Below are 27,254 nucleotides of genomic sequence, written 5' to 3' on the forward strand. Positions count from 1 at the left end.
TTGGATGGCATCACTGACTCAATGGACATGAGTCTGAGCAAACTCCGGGAGATAGTGAAGGACAGGGAAGCCTGGTGTGCTGTGGTCCATGCAGTCACAAAGAGTCGGGCACAGCCTAGCGACTGAACAACAACAACGTCACCTCTTTGTTTTGCTTTTAATGAGGCCATGATGCTTGAAGAAGTGGCATCTAAAACAGAAACCTTGGAGCATCTGAGCAAGGAAATCGACCATGAAAACTGTGGAACACATGCAAATAAAAATGTAGGACAGGAGTAAAGAAGCAGACATGGAGAATGGGTTTGTGGACACAGTGGGGGAAGGAGAATTGGGGGACGAATTGAGAGAGTAGCATTGACGTGTATCCACTACCACGTGTGAAACAGATAGTGGGAAGCTGCTGTCTAGCACAGGGGGCTCAGTTCGATGCTCTGTGATGATCTGAGGGCTGGGATAGGGGGTGGAGTGGGAGGGAGGTTCAAGAAGGAGGAGGTATATGTATACATACAGCTGATTCACATCATTGTACAGCAAGAACTAACACAACATTGTAAAGCAATTATATTCCAATAAAAACACACACAGGTTGCTGATGACCCTGTACGACCTTCTATGTGTGGTGCTTGACTAGTATGTAGAACTGAAGGGAAAACATCTCTTTGAATGCAGGCATAGTGACTTCAGGAGATGAATGGACAGGACCATGGCAGCTGATGCCACCTGATGCAATCCAGGCCACTCCTCGACCTTCCCCCAACGACTGTTCCACCCCTAATCAGAGAGACCCCATTTAGTCAAAGGGTTAAAAATAAAAGGGGGATCAACAAACCCTGCGGTGTACCCCTCACTCTGAGCATGCCTGAACTCTTCTTTGAGTGTGTAGCTTCTGCTTCTGCTCTGAACAAACTGCTTCTTTGTTCTCTTTGCTCCTCAGTGTGTGTATGTGTTTTGCCTTTGTGTTCCTAGACCAGATTCTTTTGGATGAGTTGAACAAGAGTTTGGGGCTTCCCAGGTGGTGCTAGTGGTAAAGAACCTGCTTGCCAATGCAGGAGGCATAAGGGACACAGGTTCGATCCCTGGGTCAGGAAGATCCCCTGGAGGAGGGTACAGCAAGCCACTCACTCCAGTATTCTTGCCTGGAGAATCCCTTGGACAGAGGAGCCTGGCAGGCTACAGTCCATAGTGTCGCAAAGAGTCAGACACGACTGAAGAGACTTAGCACACAGAACAAGAGCTTGGACTTTTGATAAAGCTTTTCAGGCCCCACAGGCACTGCTCTGATGGCGCTGGAGCCTCTGGAGAACCGTGCGTGATCTTCAGAGCGTGACTGTGGTCTCCGTCCTCTGGGAAGGGGCTGCCCGCCCTTCCTTCCCTCCGAGCCCGCTGTGGACAGGAGGACTGGAAGGACGCTGCTTACCTGGGCAGAGGTGCTGTGGAGCTTCAGCAACCCGTTCTCCAGCCGCTCCATCTTGGACCTGAGCTCCCTCCCGTTCCTGCGCAGCAGGCTCTGGTAGAGTCTGATGAACTCCAGGAATGATTTGGGTGTTGTGTAGTTGTAGCGCTGCTCGTTGCTCAGATAGGACTGGGAGGTGTGGTTGACACTTGTGTGGACGAAAGCCATGAACTCACTAACTGATGGCTTGACTGTGGTCTAGAATCAAATGGCAGGGAATAAAGAGGTCATCTGGCCATGCTGATGGCAGGTTACCGCCCACTTGGCTCAATGGGCCGGATGGGGGACCCCTCGCTCGCTGAGGTGGAGAGGAGCATGAGGGGTGTCTCCTCTGCCCTCTCACCTCAACGCCTTCCGTGTTCTGCAGGAAGCGGAGGCTGACAGACTCCAGGGCCTGTTTCGGCCACTCGTGGAACCAGACGATGGCCGTGCAGTTCACGATGGCGGGGAACTTCCTGCTGCGGACCCTCAGGTTGGGCCCCACCGGGGAGAAGCAGAGAGTCACCTGAGAAGGCAGAAAGATGGGGAGAACCCAGAAGGTACTTAGAGAGAGATCCACACAGCCTTGGATTCTTTATTTCCCAGGACATTGGGAGGCATATCAACAGAGACAATATCTGTAAACTCTCAGCCAGCCTTTCTAGCCAAGGGATTAGGAATACTGGGACTCAGCAATCCCCATTCCTGGGTACATAACCTGAGCAAACTGTAATTGAAAAAGACACATGCACTCCAATATTCACTGAAGCAATATTTATAATAACCAGGACATGGAAGCAACCTAGACATCCATCAACAGATGAATGGACAAAGAAGATGCAGTACACATATACAATGGGATGTTGCTCAGCCATAAAAAAGGAAATTGAGTCATTTATAGTGATGTGGGTGGACCTACTAGAGTCTGTCATACAGAGTGAAGTAAGTCAGGAAGAGAAAAACAAATATTGTGTTTTAAAGCATATATGTGTAATCTAAAAAAATGGTACTGATGAGCCTGTGTGCTGGGCAGGAAGAGAGATGCAGACATAGAGAATGGACACATGGAGCCAGCAGGGGAAAGAGAGGAGAGGACAGAACGGGAGAGTAGCACTGATACATATCCACACCATGCATAAAATGGAGAGTTGGGGAAAGCTGCTGTCTAGCACAGGGAGCTCAGCTCTGTGCTCTGTGATGATCTGAGGGCTGCGATGGGGAGTGCAGTGGGAGGGATGCTCAAGAAGGGAGAGGTATATGTATACATACAGTTGGTTCACTTCATTGTACAGTAGGAACTAACAGTGGAAAGCAATTACACTCCAATCTAAAATTCTTTAGCAAAAAGGAATGCTGGGAAGCAGCAGGTGAGAAGAGCATCCTCACACAGGTGCTCGGGATCAGAGGGAACTGCATCCCCCTTTCCCCAACTCCCAAGGTGGCCAGTAAGGACTGCTGTGTCCAACATGTTCACAGAGGCTCCTGGGAGTCATCTCTTGTCCTCTGCACCCTGAGCAGCAGACCCTCGTACCTTCAGCTGCCGTCGGACTCGCTCTATGAAAAACTTCCAGCAATTTTCTCTATTGTCAACCAGACCTTGGCTCTTGACCTCATTTCTCACGTTGCTTATGATGTTTTCAACCTCATCGTCAGAGTAGAGATCTGGGATCTCTCCTAGGAAGAGTCGGAGCACAGATGCCTAATTATTATTATTATTATTATTTTTTACCAGGCTGGCTAAGTTCTGAAAAGTAGATAAACTAGTGTTATTAGTGAGGCAGTATATAATGGACAAATATTTTTAAAGAATCTGAACTTAATATATAAAGATAAATGTATGATGATCAATTAGAAATGCAATTAGAATTGTTTCAATTAGAATTTCAGTCAATTAGAAATGTTTATCTTTGAAATGCCAGGATGGTTAAGAAAAATCTGTGAGAAAAATTTACTGTATTAATGGATTAAAGAAGTAAAATAATACAATCATCAAAAAAGTTGCACAAAATTTCTGAAAACTTAGTTTGTTAGCAAACTATAAATAAATGAGATTTCTTTTAACTGGATCATAGGTATCTATAGCAGAACCAAAGCAAACATCACATCTGTCTACTAGTGAAATACTAAAATATTTTTTTTGAATCAAGAACAAGACAAGGAGGACTTCCTGGTAGTCCAGTGATTAAGACTCTGTGATTGCAAAGATCAAGCCCAGGCTTGATCCCTGGTCAGAGAACTAAGATTCCACAGCCATTCAGTGCAGTAAATAAATAAATAAATTCTCACTATAGTCCTATAAAGTAGATAGTTTAAAAAAAGAGAAAACAAGACAAGCATGACTTGTCTTGTTTTCTAAGCTATTCATGTTTTCTAATCAACATTATACAAAGGTCCTAGGTTTTGTCTTCTTGGGCTCCAAAATCACTGCAAATGGGGACTGTAGTCATGAAATGAAAAGACGTTTGCCCTTGGAAGAAAAGCTATGACAAACTTAGACAGCATATTAAAAAACAGAGACCTTACTTTGCCCACAAAGGTCCATATAGCCAAAGCTATGGTTTTTCCAGTAGTCATCTCTGGATGTGAGAGTTGGACCATAAAGAAGGCTGAATGCTGAAGAATTGATGCTTTTGAATTGTGGTGTTGGAGAAGACTCTTGAGAGCCCCTTGGACTGAAAGGAGATCCAGCCAGTCCATCCTAGAGAAAATCAATCCTGAATATTCATTGGAAGGACTGAAGCTGAAACTCCAATACTTTGGCTACCTGATGCGAAGAGCCAACTCATCAGAAAAGACCCTGATGCTGGGAAAGATTGAGGGCAAGAGGAGAAAGAGGTGATAGAGGATGAGATGGTTGGATGGCATCATGGATTCAATGGACATGAGTTTGACATGGTGAAGGACAGGGAAGCCTGGCATGCTGCAGTCCCTGGGATCACAAAGAGTAGGACACGACTGAGCAACTGAACATCAAAGGCTAAAAGTCAAGGAAAACAAATAAACTGTATACAGATAGTTAAGGAAACAATAAAGCTATTATCATCAAAATATGTTTCCATATAGAAAATCGAAGAGAATATACACATAACAGAACTCATTAGTGTGTTAAACAAAAGCTTGCTGGATACAAAATCAACATCGGAAATAAAATGGCACTTCTGTGCTTTAGCATATAAAAAAGTTATTATAAAAGTTACTTTAGAATACCAACAACAATCATAAGACAGGCAATAATAAATAAAGTATGCAAAATCTTGATGTGAAAACTGTAACATACTACTCAAGGGCATAAATAAAACCCAAAACAAACGTAGTGTTAATGAGTGGATGACTCAATATTACCAATATCATAAAGATGCAATTCCAAAATAAATAAATGGGTTTCTTACCATCCTGACAATCATATTCTAAAATTTATATGAAGAGCAAAGGGTAAAGAGCAGCAAAGATAGTTGTGAAGAGCAGGATGGAGGGATTTATTTGTTCTGTCAGAAATTGTTTCCTTATAAAGCTATGTTAGGGCTTCCCTGGTAACTCAGCAGTAAAGACTGCCTGCAATGCAGGAGACCCAGGTTTGATCCCTGGATTGGGAAGATCCCCTGGAGGAGGCCATGGCAACCCACTCTGGTACTACTGCCTGGAGAATCCCATGGACAGAGAAGCCTGGCAGGCTACAGTTCATGGGGTCATACCGAGTCAGACATGACTGAAGCAGCAGCAAAGTAATGTTAGTTAAAAACATGAAATTGGTTCTTGGGTAAATAAATAGAACTGTGAGTGAATCACTTAGAAATGGACCCAGAGGTAAACAGGAAATTCATATTCAAAATCAGTATGCTGAAAACGGATGAGCAGATCCATAAGCATGTTAGGATAACTCAATACTAATAACAAAAAATAAAATTAGAGTACTGTGCAAAAATACATGCTGGGTGGATTAAAGACATGAATATGAAGTCGTAGTATTTTAAAGATGAAACACAAAAGATTATTTTTATGGTGTTGGCTAGGATGCGATTTCTGAAGCAGTACAAAAAGCATGAAACACAAAAAGACTGTTTTGCAACATTTAAAACTAAATCAGCATTGACAAAGGTCAGGAGCAGACTTGGAAAAGATATTTACCAACTGTATAATGAACAAAGGTATCCAGAAAATACAGAGGCCTCCCACGAATCCATGAGAAAAAGAAAGCCCCAAAGAGCACACTACATAAAAAGGCAAGGAACAAGATGAGTGGCCAAGAGACACTTGAAAAGATGTTCCAGTGTCACATGTGGGAAGTGAGAGGACCAGACTGAGATCCCACTTCATCCTCCCAGGCAAAAACTGGTGTGTCAGATGGACCAACTTTCCGCGAGGTTGGGAAGAAACAGCTATCTGTGTGGAAAGTAAGTTTGTACAACTACACTGGAGGGCAGCTGGCAATTTTTTTTTTTTATTTTCTCAGCCTCGCCTCAGGGCATGTAGGACCCTAGTCCCCCACTGTTGTTGAATTGCTAAGTCCTGTCAGACTCTGCAACCCCAGGGACTGTAGCCCACCAGGCGCCTCAGTCCATGGGATTTCCCAGGCAAGAATACTGGAGTGGGATTTCCATTTCCTTCTCCAGGGGATCTTCCCAGACCAGGGATCAAACCCATGTCTCTTACTGTCTCCTGAATTGGCAGGGGGACAGGGGGATTCTTTACCAAAGAGTCACCAGGGAAGCCTCTCTAACTGATGGAAATTATGAATATTTGCCACTGATGCAGCTGCACTTCCTTGAACTAATGTATCTGGAGGGAACTCATGCCAACTTTTTAACAAATTTCTGGTCTTTAGAGTCTGACAACACTAATCCAGCCAGGAGTTGGGTAGTAGTTCATACTAATTAAGCTTAATTATTTAAATGGGAAAAATGAAAAAAAAAAAAAGAATTATCATGAAAATGATCATTTACTTTCTTCCCTTAATTGGACAAATTTGATTTAATTTCTATTCATTAAGATATTTCATAGCATGCATATAAAATAACCAGTGCTATAACTTGTCAAAATCGAGGTCTTATTAGTGGAATAATCCATTTCAGCCTGATTTGATAAAAATATGGGGTGAGAGAAAACTGCTAGAGAAATGAAATGATACTTAGCATGTGTTGGGAGTTAAGGGGACTTCCCAAGTTGTGTGAGTAGTAAAGAACCCACCTGCCAATACAGGAGACATTAAGAGACTCAGTTTCCATCCCTGGGTCAGGAAGATCCCCTGGAGGAGGACATGGCAACCCATTCCACTATTCTTGCCTGGAGCATCCCACGGATGAAGGAGCCTGGCAGGCTACAGTCCATGGGGTCTCAAAGGATTGGATACAACTGAAGGGACCGACACACTCGTGCGAGAGCTGAGAAGCCCAGGAAAGTTTTAAAAAGAGAAATACTTAAATGGAATCGATGTGAGTGTACTCCTACTTGCGGGGCTGACTGCCTGCAGTGGTCTGGATTTCTTTCTCCTTTGTCCCTCCGAGGGTCTGCATTTTCTTATCTGTAAATGTGTTATAGTCCTCCAGTGAGAACTTGGATTCCCTTTGGTGTGCATTCTTCACCTTTCTATTATTTAACATAGGTAGAATTTATGTCCTCTGGTGTTTTGTGGATAACATGCTGCGTATTTCGAAAAGTTATTTATTTATTTTTGGCTACGCTGGGTCTTCACTGCAGCGCATGGGCTTTCTCTAGGTGCAGGGAGCAGGGGCTCCTGTCCAGGTTCAGTGCCCGGGCTTCTCACCGCAGTGGCTTCTCTTGCTGTGGAGCTCTAGGTGCATGGGCTGCAGTAGGTGTGGTGCATGGGCTTAGCTACCCTTCAGCACGTGGGATCTTCCCTGAGCAGGGATCAAACCTGCGTCCCCTGCATTGCAAGGTGGATTCTTAGCCACTGAGCCATTAGGAAAGCCCTTCACGTTGGGTATTGAGGTGGTAAACTATGATTTATAGGCTAAATCTGAACCTCTGTCTCTGCCCTCAAGCTGGGCATGGTTTTTACAATTTTTAATGGTTGATAAAATTAAAATAATAATGTTTAATGACATGAAAATTACATGATGCTCGAATTTTACTGTCCAAAAATAAAGTTTTACTGGTCACAGCCATACTCCTTCGTTAATATATTGTCCATGGCTATTTTCCCACTACAATGACAGAGCCGAGTATTTGTGACAGAGGCCATATGGTCTGCAAAGCTGAAAATGTTAACCTTCTGACCCTTTATAGAAAACGTGTTTCTCTAAGGCTCACCCAGGTTTATGTGACACGTTTTTTAAAAAATTTATTTTATTGACGTGTAGTTGATTCACAATGTTGTGTTAGTTTCTGTTGTATAGCAAAGTGTTCAGCTATACATATATATACTTTCTTTTTCATATTCTCTTAATTATGGCTTATTTCAGGATATTGAATATGGTTATCTGCGCTGTACAGTAGGATTTTGTTATCAATTCTGTGTATAATAGTTTCCATCTGCTAATTCCAAATTCCTAGTCCATCCCTCCCCTTGCCTCCCCCCTGACAGCCAGTCTGTTCTCTATGTCTGTGGGTCTGGTTTTGTTTCGGAGATTAAGTTCATTTGTATTCTGTGATACCTTTAAGTGCCAAAATATTGAAAACACTCAGGCCATTGCCACGTGATTCCCAAAATCCCTTAAGAAGAGCACCAGATGGAATTGAGCACCTCTGAATTGGGAGCAAAGTTTGCGTTTTCAGGCTTGTTCCTCCAATTTCTCCTGACAACATTCCTGTCACTTACTGTGCGATGTAGGTAGTCATGCTGAAAGCAGGAGACTGAACTGCCAGAGGGGATTTTGTGATGTCAACAGAGGCAGAGGCTATTTAAATATTTGAAAAGTTTCCTCCTGAGACCTAAAGTTGGGAAGACTTATTTCTGCCACCAAGTGCAGAAAGGCTCCATGCAGTCATTAACATGTCCTGATATTTTGCAGGTCAGACTCATCATCATTTTTGTGTGGTCTGGAGAGCCCACAACTGCTCTGGGGGGAGGAGATCATGATAATTTAAGATGGATCTTGTCTGGAGCTTGGTGATAAAAAAGGGCAAAGCTGAAGGTTATTGTCTGTGAACCAGTCAACTTTGCACTGGCTTAAGGTCTTTGACCCCACCCAGGAATAATATTTTTCAAAACATTTCCCTGGTTTCGAGGGAGAAAACATAGAGGATGTGGTGACTGTCTCAGGACCCTTGGCACTCTGTTCTACGTGGCTGGAAACTTTCTCAAAGCACGTGTCCAAAAATAATACCTAGGGATTTCCCTGGTGGTCCAGTGGTTAAGAATCTGTGCTTCCAATGCAGAAGACATGTTGGATGGGGATCCAAGATCCTACATGCTACAGGGCAACTACGATTTAGCAGAGCCAAACAATGAAAAGTAATACATAACATGGCACAGCATCCTTCTGATACTATACACTGTCGTTCAACACATACCCCTTGAGTGCTTATTATGGGCCAGGAGTTCTGTTCAGAACTGACAATATAAATGATGACAATAACAGTCTTTACAGAGGGCTATAATTACACCAGCCATCTTTTACTTCCTAAGTAGAGTGGTAAGTATTTAATCCTTATATTTTGTATCTCTGGATTATTTCATAACAAAAAATGCAGCAATAGCAGACATCACAGTCTCTGCCTTTCATAAGTTTGCAATACAACGGTGGTGTGTGCAACCACGGAGTGCCAGGGGGACACACGAGGATGTTTCTTGTTCTCGAGGTGACACTGGATTAGTGAAGATTTCCCAGAGAGATATTAGAACACCCAAGATAAGTCTTGTACTATGGGTAGCAGTTAATCTAGACAAAGAAGGAGAAGGGCACGAGGTTCAAAAGGAACAGTGTGAGTCAGTAAGGATGTCAGGGTACAGCAGAGTATGTTATTTCAAGGAGGTAGGAACTGCTACATTATAAGGGGCAGGTAAGCCAGCAAGGAAGGAAGCAAGCAGGTCAAAGGCGGATTTGTTTTGTTTTGCCTTTCTGTACAAGACAGCTTATCCTGCATTCACTTAGGAATTAATGAAGGAATTATGGTTTAAACAGACCTTTTTGGAAGCAGTGAGGAGAATGGATTGTAGTGGAGCTCCCTGGGATGTAGGGGGGTGAGTTAAGAAGTGTCTTCAATGTAAGCTTTTATATATAGGATGGATAAATAAGGTCCTGTTGTATAGCACAGGCGATTCCCAGGTGGCTCAGTGGTAAAGAAACTGCCTGCCACTGCAGGAGGTGCAGGAGACACTGGTTCAATCCCCAGGTCAGGAAGAGAAAATGGCAACCCACTCCAGTATTCTAGCAGGAAAAATCCAGGGATAGAGGAGCCTAGTGGGCTACAGTTCATGGGGTTGCAAAGAGTCAGACATGACTGAGCATGCACACACACACTCACTGTGAAGCACAGGGAACTGTATTCAGTATCCTGTGATTAATGATAATGGAAGAATATAATATATATATATATATGAAAAAATGTATATATATCTAGATCACTAATTACTGCTGTACAGTGGTAACTAACACAACATCGTAAATCAACTATTCTGTTGTTTGTTGTTGAGTTGCTAACTCGTGTCTGACTTTTTTGAGACCCCGTGGACTGTAGCCTGCCAGGCTCCTCTGTCCGTGGGGTTTCCCAGGCAAGAATACTGGAGTGGGTAGCCCTTTCTCCCTCCAGGGCATCTTCCCAACCCAGGAAGGATCCCCTGCATTGGCAGGCAGATTCTTTACCATAGAGCCATCAGGGAAGCCCAGCTATACTTCAATAAGATAATTTAAAAAGAAAAAGACGTGTCGGCATTTGTTGAAGCAAGAGATGAAAAAAACCAGTGGTAGCCATGACAGAGAAGGATGGATTCAGAAACAGGGGTTGAAATTGGTGGCAACTGCTTACCTGTTGGGTACAGGTGGTGAGGGAGAATATAGTAATGTAGGAGAATGCACAGAGACCTGGTCTCAATGTGTATGAGGATTTAGTACCACATGAATTAAAGACAGGTTGGTTACTCAAGCATCTTTTTGCATTATCCTTTGGGCATTTTTGTTTGGCAGCTGGAGCCAACCAGGTGCTGGTTTAGATTTCCATGGCTTATGGGGTGGATGCACCTTATAAATAGATCCACTGAGACCAGAAAGGATGTTTAGAAGACCTGGTGCGTGTTTGACAGCTTCTCTTTTGCCCTATACTTTGTCTTTGTTCCTTCCAGGGAAATTGGGTCAAATACGATTTGTATAAAACACAGATGGTCCATCAGGAAATCCAGTTCCAACTGCTCGTGGGAGAAGAAGAACTCAGTGCCAATATCGTTACAAAAACCTCCAGACTCCACATTCTCATGGGATGTGCGCAGATCACTAATGCATCAACCCGGCATGTAATCCTAGACCACCCGGAAGACCAGGGGAATCTCTTCATGTTTTAATAGGTTGGCCAAAAAGTTCATTTGGGTTTTGCATATGATATTACAGAAATACCCAAACAAAGTTTTTGACCAACTCAATATATTCCAAGAGGAGATTTGGCCCACATGTACAAAGGACAGGGATGAAGAGGCACGTGGCTTTGCAAGAGAGGGGACTCAATTGTTCATAAACTATTTCAAAAGACCACATAGAGGCTACTGACTAGAACATGGACGCTTAAAAAATGATTTTTGAATATGTGAGTAGATGCAAAGTGATTTAATTTGAGCCACGGAAGAGAAGCATTAGTTTTTGAGTGAACAATTAAACCTTTTGAAAAGCAACAGGGAAATTCCAAAACAAGATCCTGAAGTAAAATGAAGTACGAAATCTGGGAAAGGAAGGAGAGGAAAAGACACCACACCTGGTGCAGACCAGGTCTCTTAGCTGGGGCTGCAGTAGAATGGGCTTTCTGGACTGCTGGAACCTGCAGGCAGAGGTACGCTCCCCCAAAGCCAGGAAAATATTCTATTTTCTCCATTTAGATTAAGATGGGGCCTTGCTGTGGAGAAGGCGATGGCACCCCACTGCAGTGCTCTTGCCTGGAGAGTCCCATGGATGGAGGAGCCTGGTGGGCTGCAGTCCATGGGGTCACGAAGAGTCGGACATGACTGAGCGACTTCCCTTTCACTTTCATGCATTGGAGAAGGAAATGGCAACCCACTCCAGTGTTCTTTCCTGGAGAATCCCATGGATGGAGGAGCCTGGTGGGCTGCCATCTATGGGGTCACACAGAGTCAGACATGACTGAAGTGACTTAGCAGCAGCAGCAGAGGCTTTGCTGATGCTGAGTTTGGTTCAAGGGCCAAGAGAGAACAAATTTTGTAGACTTTTAAAATATCTGGATTTGATGGTCAATGTATATTATTCAGGAATTATTATATAGGACAACAAGGACATAGTAGGAATTGAACTTTTCAGATTCGGCAAGGGCCAATATTTCATGCATCGTTTCACCAGCAGCTTCAAGAGCCCTGTTAAGGACTCTGGCAGCCAAAGAAAGAAACTGAAAGGCTTCATTCAGTCTGATTTGTGTAGCCACCCTGCTTCTTATACAATTATATGGTTTTTGCTAATTGAATCAGAAATTTGATTTAAATTTTAACTTTGAGCGTAGGATTTCTTACTGTCAGTCTGCAACCAATCTGAGATGCAAGTGGCATAATGATGGGTTCTGAAATGTTTGGCTCGTGTCAGAAGTGGGATTTACCAATCAAGTGCTGAATTAAAAATACAGTTTGATCTTGGAAATGGTGTCAGGAATTCAAGGGATGAAAGAGTGAGCTAAAGAAGTGTGGGAGGAAAGCAGATAGCCCATTGAGCCCACTTTAAGTCACTGAGGAAGATGAATCACTGGAGTGTTAAATCAGTGGAATTCACTCACTGTACCTTATCCTCAATCTAACAGGATTTATAGATAACTAGAGAGAGATGAGCTGATGACAAGATAGCCCAATGCATAGTTTTCTAGTAGTTTCCTTGCCTCTACTTGTTATCTTTTGGAAGAAAAGCTATGACAAACCTAGACAGCATATTAAAAAGCAGAAGTATTAGTTTGCCCACAATGGTCTGTATTGTCAAAGCTATGGCTTTTCCAGTAGTCATGTATGGATGTGAGAGTTAGACCATAAAGAAGGCTGAGTGCTGAAGAACTGATGCTTTTGAACTGTGGTGTTGGAGAAGACTCTTGAGAGTCCCTCTTTAGAGTTTCAAGTCCCTTGAGAGTCCCTTGCTTGAGATACAGCAAGGAGATCAAACAAGTCAATCCTATAGGAAATCAATCCTGAGTATTCATTTGAAGGACTGATGTTGAAGCTGAAGCGCCAATACATTGGCCACCTGATGTGAAGAGCTGACTCATTAGAAAAGACCTTGATGCTGGGAAAGATCGAAGGCAGGAGGAGAAGGGGGGTGGCAGAGGATGAGATGGTTGGATGGCATCATGATTCAATGGACATGAGTTTGAGCAAGCTCCAGGAGATGGTGAAGGAAAGGGATGCCTGGCGTGCTGCAGTCCACGGGGTTGCAAACAGCTGGACATGACTGAGCGACTGACAACACTATGTTATCTGGGCTTCCCAGGTGGCTCAGTGATGAAGAACCCACCTGCCAGTGCAGAGATGCAGAAGACGTGGGTTTGATCCCTGGGTCAGAAAGATACCCTGGATTAGGAAATGGCAACCCACTTCAGTATCCTTACTGGACAAATCCCATGGACAGAGGAGCCCGGTGGGCTACAGTCCGTAGGGCCACAAAGAGTCAGACATTACCTGATGACTGAGCATGCACACACATGCACTGTGTTATCCAAGAATGGACTGACTGCACAATCCCATAAGATTAAAAAACTAGGGGGATGACAAGGCCCTGAGGAACCTCTGTAACTCTGCCTGGATTGGCAGTAAGTTAATTTCTAGTCAGAAATTATCTGACAGGGAAAATTATAACTCAGATATGCTCAATTCTCCCTGTCAAAACAGTAAGAAAAAAGGGAGGAAGATTAGAAGAGTATTACTTTTCACTGTATCTCCATATAGACATCTTTAACGCAAATCCTGTTTTTGTCTAAAAGCCATACAAAAGAAATATGAGCTTGAAATTCCATGACTTTGGAGCAGATTGACTGCAGTAAGTTTTCACCGGGCAGGGTTTCAGAAATTCATTTAACTTGAACCAAGTTGTCTTCCAAATGCAAAATTAAAAATATTTCATTGAGGAATAAAATTTCAATTAGTAAAAGTGTAATGTCTCCTGTCTCAGACATTATTATAGGAGAAGGTGACCCGGCTGGACTGGAGCCAAATGAGATACAGAGTGAGTCTGCAACTTGCCTGGCATCTTCAAAGCTGTAAGTCTTAAGAAGCACAATTCAACCTTTTTGATTGTTTTAGAAATTAGACTTTAGGGCACAGCTTCAGGGTGGAAGGGCAGTTAGACCCGTATCTCATTATTTGGTAAAATAATAAAAGGTGAGGCAGTGTTGGAGCTGAAGTACTGTTGTAGAAGGTGGTGGGATGTTAAGAAGACAGTATTTAAGAAAAGGACAGGGCTTCAAGGGCTTCCCTCATAGCTCAGTTGGTAAAGAATGCGCCTGCTATGCAGGAGACCCCAGTTTGATTCCTGGGCCAGGAAGATCCACTGGAGAAGGGATAGGCTACCAATTCCAGTATTCTTGGGCTTCCCTTGTGGCTCAGCTGGTAAAGAATCTGCCTGCAATGTGGGAGACCTAACTGGAAGATCCCGTGGAGAAGGGAAAGGCTACCCACTGTAGTATTCTGGTTTGGAGAATTCCATGGACTAACAAAGCTAGTGGAGGTGATGGAATTCCAGTTGAGCTATTTCAAATCCTAAAAGATGATGCTGCGAGAGTGCTGTACTCAATATGTCAGCAAATTTGGAAAACTCAGCAGTGGCCACAGGACTGGAAAAGGTCAGTTTTCATTCCAATCCCAAAGAAAGGCAATGCCAAAGAATGTTCAAACTACCACACAATTGCACTCATCTCACACACTAGTAATGTAATGCTCAAAATTCTCCAAGCCAGGCTTCAGCAATACATGAACCGTGAATTTCCAGATGTTCAAGCTGGTTTTAGAAAAGGCAGAGGAATCAGAGATCAAATTGCCAACATCTGCTGAATCATCAAAAAAGCAAGAGAGTTCCAGAAAAACATCTATTTCTGCTTTATTGACTCTGCCAAAGCCTTTGACTGTGTGGATCACAATAAACTGTGGAAAATTCTGAAAGAGATGGGAATACCAGATCACCTGACCCGCCTCTTGAGAAACCTGTATGCAGGTCAGAAAGCAACAGTTAGAACTGGATATGGAACAACGGACTGGTTCCAAATAGGAAAAGGAGTATGTCAAGGCTGTATATTGTTATCCTGCTTATTTAACTTATATGCAGAGTACATCATAAGAAACACCGGTCTGGAGGAAGCACAAGCTGGAATCAACATTGCCGGGAGAAACATTAGTAACCTCAGATATGCAGATAACACCACCCTTATGGCAGAAAGTGAAGAAGAACTAAAGAGCCTCTTGATGAAAGTGAAAGAGGAGAGTGAAAAAGTTGGCTTAAAGCTCAACATTCAGAAAACGAAGATCATGGCATCTGATCCCATCACTTCATGGCAAATAGATGGGGAAACAGTGGCAAGAGTGGCTGACTTTATTTTTCTGGGCTCCAAAATCACTGCAGATGGTGACTGCAGCCATGAAATTAAAAGACACTTACTCCTTGGAAGGAAAGTTATGACCAACCTAGATAGCATATTAAAGAGCAGAGACATCACTTTGTCAACAAAGGTCCATTTAGTCAAGGCTATGGTTTTTCCAGTGGTCATGTATGGATGTGAGAGTTGGACTATAAAGACAGCTGAGCACTGAAGAATTGATGCTTTGAACTGTGGTGCTGGAGAAGACTCTTGAGAGTCCCTTGGACTTCAAGGAGATCCAACCAGTCCATCCTGAAGGAGATCAATCCTGGATGTTCATTGGAAGGACTGATGTTGAAGCTGAAACTCCAGTACTTTGGCCACCTGATGCAAAGAGCTGACTCATTTGAAAAGACCCTGATGCTGCATAAGATTGAGGGCAGGAGGAGAAGGGGACGACAGAGGATGAGATGGTTGGATGGCATCACTGACTCAAAGGACATGAGTTTGGGTAAACTCTGGTAGTTGGTGATGGACAGAGGCCTGGCAGAATGCAGTTCGTGGGGTCGCAAAGAGTCAGATACGACTGAGCAACTGAACTGAACTGATACAGTCCATGGGGTTGCAGAGAGTCAGACACGGCTGAGCGACTTTCCCTTTCAGTTTCTCTGGTAGTTCAGTGGTAAAGAATCTGCCTGCCAATGCAGGAGACACAGGTTCGATCCCTGGTCTGGGAAGATCCCACATGCCTGGGAGCAACTAAGCCCATGCACCATAACTATTGAACCTATGCTCTAGAGCCTGGGAGCCACAGCTACTGAGCCCACATGCTGCAACTATTGAAGCCCAGAGCCCTAGAGTCCATGCTTCACAACAAGAGACGCATCATAAGGAGAAACCTGTGCGCTGCAACTAGAGAAAAACCCGAGCAGCAACAAAGACCCAGCACAGCTAAAAATAAATAAAATAAATTATAAAAAAGAGAAAAGAGCCACTTATTGGATTGGAGGAGGAAAGGTGTAAGAGTTAATAAGCAAATTCCTGGACTGAAAGGTAATTTAAATCAGGCAGGTTGGGAAAGAAATGAGAATGTGGAGTCGGTGTAATGGTTGGAACCAGCACAGCAAGGAACCTGGGACTCTGGTCCTCGTCAGGGAGAAGCCAAAGTCTTCTCCCAGAGCCTGCTAGTGCATGGTCCAAACCAGGGACAGGGCTCATCGTGGAAGTGACAGTAAAACGGCCCTGGGTACATGGGAACAAAATGTGGAGCAGTCAATGATTGTGAAGCTGTGAAGCTCCTAGAGACCGCATGGGAGGAGCCATCCTGAAAGGTATTTTATATGACATGGAACAGACTTTGGAGAATCACACGGTGATCTTGGTCCTTGGACTTTATAGACTAAGGAAGATTTAGTCAGAGAGCCTGGAGGTGGGGAGAAACAGGCTTTCTGAAGCGCTGGAAATCTGGAGGCAGAAATTGTGCTCAGAACACCTGTGCCCAGACTATTCTATCAGCGCAGATGAAGAGGTGGCTTTGTAGATGTGAAATTTGGACTGAGTCAAGAAATAATGTTCTCTTTTTAATTAATATAAATATATACATCTCCCCCCAAATTTCTGAAAATGCATAATTTTTGTACTATATTGTCTCATCTTCTTGGATATGCATATACCTTAAATTTTTTTCCTAACACTTAATATTTGTTTATTTGGCTGCATCTGGACTTAGTTGCCATCAATTGCTCCAAGGCATGTGCGATCTTAGCTCCCCAACCAGGGATTGAACCTATATCCCTTGCTTTGTAAGGCAGATTCTTACTAGACTACCACAGAAGTCCTTAAATATATATATACACACTTATCTATATCTTGTGTATGCATATGTACATATTTTTATATATTAGTATGTTTATAGATGCATATATATGTATACATAAACTTTTTTTTCTTGAATGGCTGACATAAGTCCTGAATCCCTAAAGAAATAAGGACAGCAAAGTATCAAGAATTGAACTTCCCAGTGAAGTCCTATTTTCCATTCACATTGTCACAGGGACATTGAGACAGCCTTTGTCAAGTTCTTTGTAATCTAAGAAAACCATCCTCTGTCCGTTTCTGCTTCTACTTTGTTTGCATCAAGTTCTGAGTCCTTGGTGAATTAAACTGGCAACCTAACCTTGCCCTATTGTCTAAGTTTTGTGGGTGCATGTTTTCTGTGTATCTTGCAGCTAACACCTAACCTCCCTGAAATACTGCACATGTTCCATCTCCTCTGTCTTGGGTGTAGGAGGGAACAGCACCTTCTCTCTGGACTCAGCAGGTCAGCCGGCCCTTCAGCTGCTCTTCTTCCTATTGTCATATCTGGTCCCACCTAAGGAAGCCCCAAGAATACTGTCTGTTTGGAGTGTAAGGACAGTGAAAGCCGGCAGGCCCAGCACCAGTCCTCGAAGGACCTTCATGAATCAAGTCTCCCCTGTATTGGTTTTCTCCCTCATTTCTGTGGCCTTGCTCTTCTGACCTTGAACCAAGCCTCCACCTGGGAATGACTCTGACTCCAGCAGGAATTCATTAGAGATATTCAAGTGCAAAGAGTCTCTTACCAGATGCCAAGAGGTCGTTGATGAACACGAGGAACTTCTCGTCAGCCACTTGGGCATCGGTCATGAGAAACACGGTGCTGAGGTTCTTGACCCCGGCTTTCAGGCACAAGCCCGCCAGGTCCGCCTGCAGAAACCACGGCAGAGACCTCTGAGAAGAGGGCCTCCTTGAAAAGAGACCCCCACCCACTTTTTAGGAACGGGACCGCTTTCTTGTCTGTTCTCACAGGAAATAAGGAAAGATGGCAACGGGAGGGAAGGAGGAGTGTGACTTTGAACTCACAGGCAGAAAAATATGCCTCATTCCCAGGCCTTGATCCCATAGATGGAAAAGTAGAATAAATAGTGATGATCTTTAATTCACACAACCACCGTGGCTCCTGAATGAGTTTCTAGGACTCCTGCCTTGTGCCAAGAGACATGAGCTTTCCAAAGACAAGGATGGTCCCCTGTTCACCTGTGTTAACTTATATCATCACACGAGTGAATGACTTGCCCCAGGAGGGAAGCAAACGCTTTTAGTTCTGACAGAAGAGTCACCACGTACTTGGACCTCCAGGCCTGGGTAGATGACTATATCTTATGATAGCAGAGTTTTGTGTTTTTATGACTAGCTCCAGGAAAAGACTTGTATTGCAAAAAATATATGTACATGGGGGAACACACAAACACACTCACACATATGCACACACAATCATTTGGTAGAAAATTTGTTGTTGTTGACTTTGATGTATTAATAGATGTGCTTCCTGTCTGGGTGAGAGCTGAGGCTCTACAGATATCACTAAAGCAGCGGAGGTCTCCCAGATACAGAGCTTGGGAAGGCCAGGTTCTCAGGCAGGGTCTAATGAGCCCCTCCAGCCACCAGCCCAGAGTCTAAGAAGAAGGTGGACAGACTGTGAAGAGGAGATTCTGGGCGAGGGAGCCGAAGAGCTAATGCAGGGTGACAGGGAGCTGGGCAGCTCGGGAGAGGCTAGGTCTCCTCCTGCAGCCGCCGACCCTCCTACCTTGAAGTCCGGGATCTGGTAGCCTCTCCGCAACGTGATCTGGAATATGTCCATGGAGCTGACGAAAGCCGCTAGCCGGGTCAGGCTCTGCTTGCCACTCCCCCCAACGCCGACCAGCAGAGCGTTTCCCCGGGGGGACTCCAGGATGCGATTAATGTGGCAGCTGAGAGAGAAGCAGAGACACAGGGCTTCGATCAGATTCCCCTCCGTCAGGAGCAGGTGGAATGGTCTGGGGGGACCTGAAACCCTTGCACGCACATCCTGGGCTGAGCTTGGGAAGACTCAGTTAAGAGGTTGACTAAGAAAAGATGCACAAGGTGAGAGTTGCAAGTTAAGTTTTATTTGGGGCAAAATGAGGACTGCAGCTCGGGAGACAGCAGCGCAGAGACCTCTGAGAGGCTGCTCCAAAGAGGTCGTGGGGAAAGATCGCTAGATAAGATTTTGGTAAAGAGGGAGTTCAGAGTAATCCAAGGTTTTCTGCTAGTCTTGAGGAGCTGATGTCACCGTGAAGGGATTCAGTGCTTTTCTAGATATGAGGTGATGCAAGGATTGGGATCATGAAATAAGTTTCTGAAAATATTTATCTAAAGACCTGTTCCACCAGTTTCCTGGAGCACAGAGTGCCTCACTCTCCAACCTGGACTCTCTTCAGGGGGTGTTGAAGGTCCACAGCTGTAGCAGAACAGGGTTCAATCTCTGCAAAGGCAGAGAGCAAATGCCCTTGGCAAGCGCCAATTTGTAGTTGACAATGGTCCCCAAGCTTGGCCTCACCTCTGGCCTGAGTGGACTAAAGTCTCCCTACTCTGCGTTAAGCCAAAGCCTCTGGTGAAGCACAGGTGGTGGAGGAAGAGCCCAAGGCAGCCAGGAGGGGTTTGTGATGGCAACAGGAAGGGCCTGGGGTTATATCTCTAATTATGTCCACAGGATGAATTCCTAGTGAGACCGTTTTCACGGCTTTTGATAAATGCTGAAAAACTGCACTCCCCCACCCCATTATGCTGGTGCTGCTGCTAAGTCGCTTCAGTCGTGTCCGACTCTGTGCAACCCCATAGACGGCAGCCCACCAGGCTCCCCCGTCCCTGGGATTCTCCAGGCAAGAACACTGGAGTGGGTTGCCATTTCCTTCTCCAATGCATGAAAGTGAAAAGTGAAAGTGAAATCGCTCAGTCGGGTCTGACTCTTAGCGACCCCATGGACTGCAGCCCACCAGGCTCCTCCGTCCGTGGGATTCTCCAGGCAAGAGTACTGGAGTGGGGTGCCATTGCCTTCTCCACCACCCCATTATGGTGGCACTAATTTCTTCTTAGGTGGAAGTAGTCAAAAGTTGAGTCTACTATATTGGAGCATAAGAATATGTCAGATTGTATGAGTTGAATTTGAAAGTTAAGCCCATATGTTTGGGGATGGATAGCACAGTGATGCAGCCACTGTGAACAGGTCGTATGTCACTACATTTATCTAGTGACATTTTATTCCCCTAAATATTCTTTCCAGGTGCCCAGTGGTAAAGAATCTGTGTGCCAGTGCAGAAGAGGAAAGAGACTGGAGTTCAATCCCTGGATCGGGAAGATCCCCTAGAGAAGGAAATGGCAATCCATCCCACTATTCTTGCCTGGAAAACTGCAGGCAAGTAAACGAAAGCTGAAGCGGTACCACAGCACAGCTGGAGGAGTCTGGCTTACTGAAGACTGGACACACACATGGACAGAAGAGCCTCGCGTGCTACAGTCCATGCGGTTGCGAAGAGCTGGGCGTGACTGAGCACACAATACAGCAAACACTCAGGAGGTTTTCACTGACCTACTTTAGCTCATTTTATGATTTTACTTTTGCATTTATAATTACTCAGTTTTGATATTCTGTCTTGTACTAGACAGATGTATACTTCTCCAGATGCGTTATTAAACCAGAGTTTCTAGACATGTGAAGAGTGTGTATTCCCAGCTTACTTTCTCTATGGTGCTAGCGCATTGAAGGGATTCAAGAAGTTTTTGTTGAATTGAAGCAGAACACCCAAGACCTTATCCTAAGCATCACATTTGGGGGTGAAGAAGTTGCAAGGAGTCATCTTCTTTGTGTCTATATGAGAAAGGGTTGCCTACGGTGACAAAAGGAGAGATGGTGGTGCAAAAATGTCCAGGTCCTCTCTTCAGATTCAAAAAAAGAGGGGCGGGGTGCAGGGATGAACTGATGAAGGTGAAAGAGGAGAGTGAAAAAGTTGGCTTAGAACTCAATATTCAAAAAACAAAGATCATGGCATCTGATCCCATCACTTCATGGTAAATAGATGGTGAAAAATGGAAACAGTGACAGACTTCATTTTCTTGGGTTCCAAAATCACTGCAGATGGTGATTGCAGCCATGAAATTAAAAGACGCTTGCTCCTTGGAAGAAAAGATATGACAAACCTAGACAGCATATTCAAAAGTAGAGATATCACTTTGCCAATGAAGGTCTGCATAGTCAAAGCTATGGTTTTTCCAGAAATTATGTATGGATGTGAGAATTGGACCTTAAAGAACACTGAGCTTCGAAGAATTGATGCTTTCAAACTGTGATGCCGGAAAAGACTCTTGAGAGACTCCTGGACAGCAAGGAGATTAAACCAGTCAATCTTAAAGGAAATCTATGCTGAATATTCATTAGAAGGACTGATGATGAGGCTCTAATACTTTGGTCGCCTGATGCAAAGGGCCAACTCATTGGAAAAGACCTTGATGCTGGGAAAGACTGAGGGCAGGAGAAGGGGATGACAACCATGGACGATGCCATGGTTGGATGGCATCACTGACTCTATGGACATGAATTTGAACCAACTCAGGATGACAGTGATGGACAGGGAGGCCTGGAGTGCCGCAGTCCATGGGGTCACAAACAGTCGGACACGACTGAGCACCTGAACAGCAACAAGGGATGAAGTGATGAGGAGAGAGGCAGGCAAGGGGAAGGAAAAACTCAAGTAGGTTTGGTGGGCCGCCCAACACCCAGCTCTATTCTGGAAGGCCTGAAGTCAGTTCAGCATGGTCCATGCTATTCTATCGCTAAATGGAAATGCATCGTTAGAGCTGAAGCTTTCAAAGAAGAATGGTGAAGTCTGCAACTGTCAGCATCGGACGCCAGCTGGGGGTTCATTAACAACCTCTGATGAGGGCAAAGGACTCTGCATTTAAATCACAAAATCTGAAAGGAAGATCAATATTCTAAAGGGTGCCTGGGCTAGAAAACCAAGGCAGTCTGAGTTAAGCCCATTACTGAGCTTCTGGGAGATTAAAAACAAAAGCTGAAGATGTACCGCAGCACAGCTGGAGGAAACTGGCTTATTGAAGACTAGACACACACACACACACACACACACACACACACGAGAGAGAGAGAGAGAGAGAGAGAGAGAGAGAACCAATAAGATGCACAAAAGAAGGGGCATGAAAGAATTTCCTTTTTTTTCTTAATAAACATGAAGTGATTCTAAGAGGAAGAGGAGGAGGCAGAAAAACATACGTTGGAGCAAACGAACAAAGAAAAAGACAAAGATCATGCCAAAAGCAGGAGGAACGATCTAGTGCGAAGCTTTCCAAAGAAGCAGAAGGAGAATGTGCTGGAATGGTGAAGGAACTTGGTAGGAGGGAAAAGGTGCTTTGAGGGAAAGAAAACAATGCCGAAAAGACAAAGACTCTAATCTCAGGGACTCTTATGCAGCACAAAGCCCTCGACAGGCAGGACCCTTAAAAATCCTTACTTTCTGGAGGAGCAAACTGAGGCTTGGGGCAGTTGTGTCCTTTGCGCAGTACTACTACCCATCAGTGGCAGGATGAGGACCTGAATTGGGACCTGGCTCTCAGCCGGGCCTGTGGGTTCCTGGGAAAGTGTGTACAGACTCCATCCTGGGCGCTGTGTGCAGTGCTGCCCGTAAGCTTAGTTACCTGTGCTTCTCACTATATTGTTTGGTGCAGAGAAATGCCACCGGCATGGAGTGAGGGGAGAAGGAGGGTCCCTACCTCTTTCTAGGCCCTGGGGCATATAGAAGGGGGAAGAAAAAACACACGTTCCTTAACCCAGGGATCAGTTAGGTTTCAGTAAGAATTCGGAAGTGGAAGACCAAGCGGATTTTGCTGTTGGAGACCCTGGGCAGCAGGGGGCAGGGTGGAGTGATTGTAGAAGGCAGGAAGGGTGGTAAATGCAGCTCAGGTGTCAGTACATACTGTCTGGGAGGTTTGGAGACCATTCTCCATGGTTCACTTGATAGCCTGTGCGCTTAGGGCATGCTCAGTCACTAAGTCATGTCTGATTCTTTGTGACCCCACGGACTGTAGCCCACCAGGCTCCTCTGTCCATGGAATTTCCCAGGCAAGGATACTGGAGTGGGTTGCATTTCCTTCTCCAGGGGATCTTCTTGACCCAGGGATGGAACCTGTGTCTCCTGCACTGGCAGGTGATTCTTTACCACTGAGCCACCTGGGAATCCCATTCACTTGACAGGAGCAAGACTTAAAAGGACAGTTAATTTTTGAAACGTGTGCACTTAAAACTTTCGATCTCACTGGACTAGGGTGGGTTGGGAATACAGGTCCTCAGGCCTTCTGCTGCCTTATTTGATGACCTCCCATTCTCCCCTGGTGTCACTGTGGTCAGGACCAGGATTGTGAATGGCAACCATGTGCACAAATCCTGTTCCTCCAGAGTCTAACACGACACTGCCCCCCAAGGTCAGTGGCAGAAGCTGCTCTACCAGCTGCCATCTCGACCTTCACGGCAGAAGCAGTTGCTGCTTTCCCGATTTTATCTAGGTGTCCTCAAATGCCCCAGTGAGGCCTGACACTGGGAAGGGGAGACCGCTGAAGAAAGGCAAGGAGAGAAGCACACTTACACGTGGCACACCGCGTCCTCGAAGAGCACCAGGTCCATCACCGTGTTGGCTTCATTGTGGCTCTCCAGGGCCTCCACCAGCGTCTGGGTCAGAAGTTCCCACGATTGGACGGGCATGTACTTGGGCTCCCCGATACCGTGTGCAAAATGGCAATACACGTTCAGGCTTTGGGTCTGCTCCACAGTCTCTCCGAGGTCCTGGTGACGAGACACAGGGGCAAGGACCCTCCTGACCGACTCTTGGGTCTGGTTCCACACAGAGTGGAGACAAACCTTATTAGGTATAAGAAGATAAAATACCCAGTACCACTCACCTGACTTAAAAGACAGGGGGTCTTTGTCTCGTCACTACCAAGCCATCCTTGAAGTTTCAAAGGGACAGCTATTCTTTTTTTAATCCAGAAAGGAATTGTTTACTTATAAAAACCCAAATATTTGAGATTTTGAGAGGTGGAGATTGTTATGAAAGTGAGTCCAAGAAAGAACAGGCTTTCTAATGCATCAGGAGGAGTGTATGTCAGCATGAGCAATTGTTCCCACCTGCCACTCTTTCCTTCTAAGGTTCAGACTGGAGGACTCACTCGGGAAGAGGTGATCAGCATGCTGTTCAACAGCAGGGGCATAACCCAGGAAATAAATTTTAAATCACTATTTAAATAAATCTTCAGTCTCTAGAGTTGTTCCAAATGTTCCAAGTTTCAGACTTGTTCCAAATTTCCAGCCAATAGCAGTTCCAAAGTGGCTGGCTCTGCAGAGACGAGACTCTGAATTTCCAAGGATGCTGGTGTGTCAGCTGGGATGACCAATTTGGGGAAAGGACAAGGATATGGTCAGATGGTCTTCACAGACCTCACAAGACCGAGATTCTATGGTTAATTTGTATCTCTTCTTGCCCCAGAATTTTCCACTTTGTCACACTAAGGACAGACTTTCTTTATCTAAATATGATTTTCTTCAATTTAAGGGCTGGATTTTTATCATTTTGGTGATCCTTGCATAATCACCATTCTTTTTCAGATGTAAGCAGAAATTCACAGGGCAATACTCACATCAAAAATTTTCTTGACCACGTCTACCTGGATCTTATCAAAAAGATCAAGGTCCTTCTCTTCCACCATCTTATCCCGGTAGACCCGATTCGATTCGTGCAGATAGAGATTTACTAGGTCCTGTGTGGACTTGACACATTCCACGGAGGAGAAGAGAATACCCTGTAAGGAGAATAAACAGCAAAAAAAATAACATGTATAGCAACTTAAAACTTCAACAGTTACTATTGATGGAAGCCAGTTATGCAACAGGCACTGAACTAGATGTTCCGCCAGACAAAGCTCACTTAACCACCGTGATGAACCTACAAAGTAATTTTTACAATAGTTATTCAGCATAAGGTGAAGGGTGTGATTCAGAAAGAAAGCAAGCGTGCTCTACGGTATAGGGTAATAAGTGGCCTTAGTTCAAAACCACACAGCTCTGAAGCCAGGTCTGCCTGACCTGAGATCCTGGAATTTCAACCACTACTTTCCAAATCACCACAGAAATGGGTGAGGTGGCTTCTTGGCTGCATTTCAACTCTACAAGTGCCATTGTGAAAGCTAATCTGGGTGATGACTGTTAATTCAAATCAGAAGGACAACAGAGGGCTGGAAGGAATATAGCTAACTTTTACAGGTCAGCAATCTAGTTATTCACCTCTAGTAAGTTCTCCTTCCTATATACCTCAGGGATCATTCTAAATATTTACTATTCTTTTCAAATTTCCATCACTTCCCTGTTACTATTCGCCAGTGCTCCAACCTCCTTTATGGAAAAATGGAGACCACTGAGGTCAGAGCCTCTTGACAATTTCAAATCCTATAACTTAAAGCTCATCAATGTCTTCTTTGCCCTCACTGACTTCTGTCTTATCTTACAAGAAAAGGAGTCCTTTAATTGTACGTCATTACAGACAGAATGGGCTTCCCCGGTGGCTCAGATAATAAAGAATTTGCCTGCAATGAGGGAAACTTGGGTTCAATCCCTAGGTTGGGAAGATTCCCCTGGAGAAGGGAATGGCTACCCACTCCAGTATTCTTGCCTGAAGAAATGCATGGACAGAGGAGCCTGGTGGACTACAGTCCATGGGGTCACAGAGTCAAGACACAACTGAGCAACTAACACTTTTGCTACAGACAGAATGATGCTCAGATTCACCTGCATGGCATGAAGATCCAGTCATAACAAGAGGTGAAAGGCTGACGATTAATGATCTAAGTAACCATGTCAAGAAGAGAGAAGAACAAGAACAAACTTACCTCAATCCTAGAGTAAGTAGGAAGAAAGAGATTATAAAGAAAAGAGCAAATTTTAATAAATTTGTATACAAAAATGTATCAAATAGAGATAACCAATAAAATCAAACACATAATATTGACATATGTCTCTTTTTCAGTTTCTTTGGAAAAGACTAGCACTATTAGCCGTACTCTCTAGCAGCGCTGATTGAAGATAAAAAGAGAAAAACAGAGAAGGTACACATAATCAATAGCCAGAACAAAAAAAGAGAGCACATGTCAGATAAAACAGATACTTAAAAGATAACAACAGGATACTATAAACAATTTTATGCTAATAAATTAGAAGCTGAGGACACTGACATCTGACCACAACTGATGCAAAAAGAAGGAGAAAATGTGAATTGCCTAATATGTATTTAAAAAATGGAATTTATAATGGAAAATCTTTCACAAAAAAACTCCAGATGGTTTCATCATTAAATTCTTCTGACATTTAATAAAGGTACAATACAGTGTCTTAAAAATTCTTCCTGAGAGTAGAAATAGAGGAAATGGTTCCCAATGCATTTTATGAGGACTTCATAACCTTAGAACAGTGGAAGAAAGAAAAATGATACGAAAATCATATTAATATAGGTGCAAACATTATAGAGAAAAAAATAATGAGTGGAATCCAGAAGATCAAGTAAGTTCACCATGTTAACAACTCAGTTGGGTTGATTACTAAAAAATAATCAATGTAATTTATCCCATTTCCAGAAAAAAAAGAGAAAAAGATAAATACCAGTGATTTCAACAGATATAGAAAAATCATTTAAGTTTCAACATACATTCATGATAAAAAAAAAAAAACTCTTAGTAAACTATAAACGGAAAGAAATTTTCTTAGACTGGTAAAGAGCATCCACGAAAATCTATAGTAAGCATCACACTTAACAGCCAACTATTGTAAACACTTGCCCTTAAAATTAGGAATGCTGCGAAAGGCCACTCTCACTACGTCTCTTCCTTGAGGCGGCAGGCAAGAAAAAGCAATGGGAAGACTTAAGGGTCAGAAAGAAAGGAATTGTTACTATGATTCATTTTTACCAATGGCATGATTGTGTATATAGGTGCAAACATAATATTGAACAAAAGTACACAGCGTATTTTCCATACAATTTGCATATAAAGTCCCAAAATAGGCTGAAATAACATATGGGGCTAGAAGTCCAGATAGTATTTTAGCTTTGAGAGAAGAAGAAAAGAGTGAGCGGAGGACTGCCCTGGTGGCCCAGTGGTTAAGAATCCATCTGCCAAAGCAGGAGTCACAGGTTCTGTCTCTGGTCTGGGAAGATCCCACATGCCATGGGTCAACTAAGGTGGTTTGCGGCAACTACTGACCCCAGGCTCTAGAGTTCAGGAGCCACAATTACCAAAGCCTGCA

The 27,254-nt window shown here is 44.0% G+C and overlaps 1 protein-coding gene across 9 annotated transcripts in view; it reads right to left on the bottom strand.

Moving 5' to 3' along the window:
* The window catches only part of DNAH9 (dynein axonemal heavy chain 9), a 284,870-nt gene that overhangs the window by 96,304 nt on the left and 161,312 nt on the right, over positions 1 to 27,254 (bottom strand). For all 9 annotated transcript variants that reach the window (XM_045164838.1, XM_045164842.1, XM_045164840.1 and 6 more), the window contains 7 exons: positions 24,602 to 24,763; positions 23,554 to 23,750; positions 18,690 to 18,852; positions 17,686 to 17,809; positions 2,964 to 3,106; positions 1,797 to 1,958; positions 1,418 to 1,651 (listed from right to left, as the gene is read on the bottom strand). In XM_045164838.1, the coding sequence (XP_045020773.1) occupies positions 1,418 to 1,651; positions 1,797 to 1,958; positions 2,964 to 3,106; positions 17,686 to 17,809; positions 18,690 to 18,852; positions 23,554 to 23,750; positions 24,602 to 24,763 (1,185 nt within the window). The remainder of the gene's footprint in view (positions 1 to 1,417; positions 1,652 to 1,796; positions 1,959 to 2,963; positions 3,107 to 17,685; positions 17,810 to 18,689; positions 18,853 to 23,553; positions 23,751 to 24,601; positions 24,764 to 27,254) is intronic.

This window comes from Bubalus bubalis, chromosome 3, assembly GCF_019923935.1.
Source record: "Bubalus bubalis isolate 160015118507 breed Murrah chromosome 3, NDDB_SH_1, whole genome shotgun sequence".
Classification (NCBI taxonomy): Eukaryota; Metazoa; Chordata; class Mammalia; order Artiodactyla; family Bovidae; genus Bubalus; species Bubalus bubalis.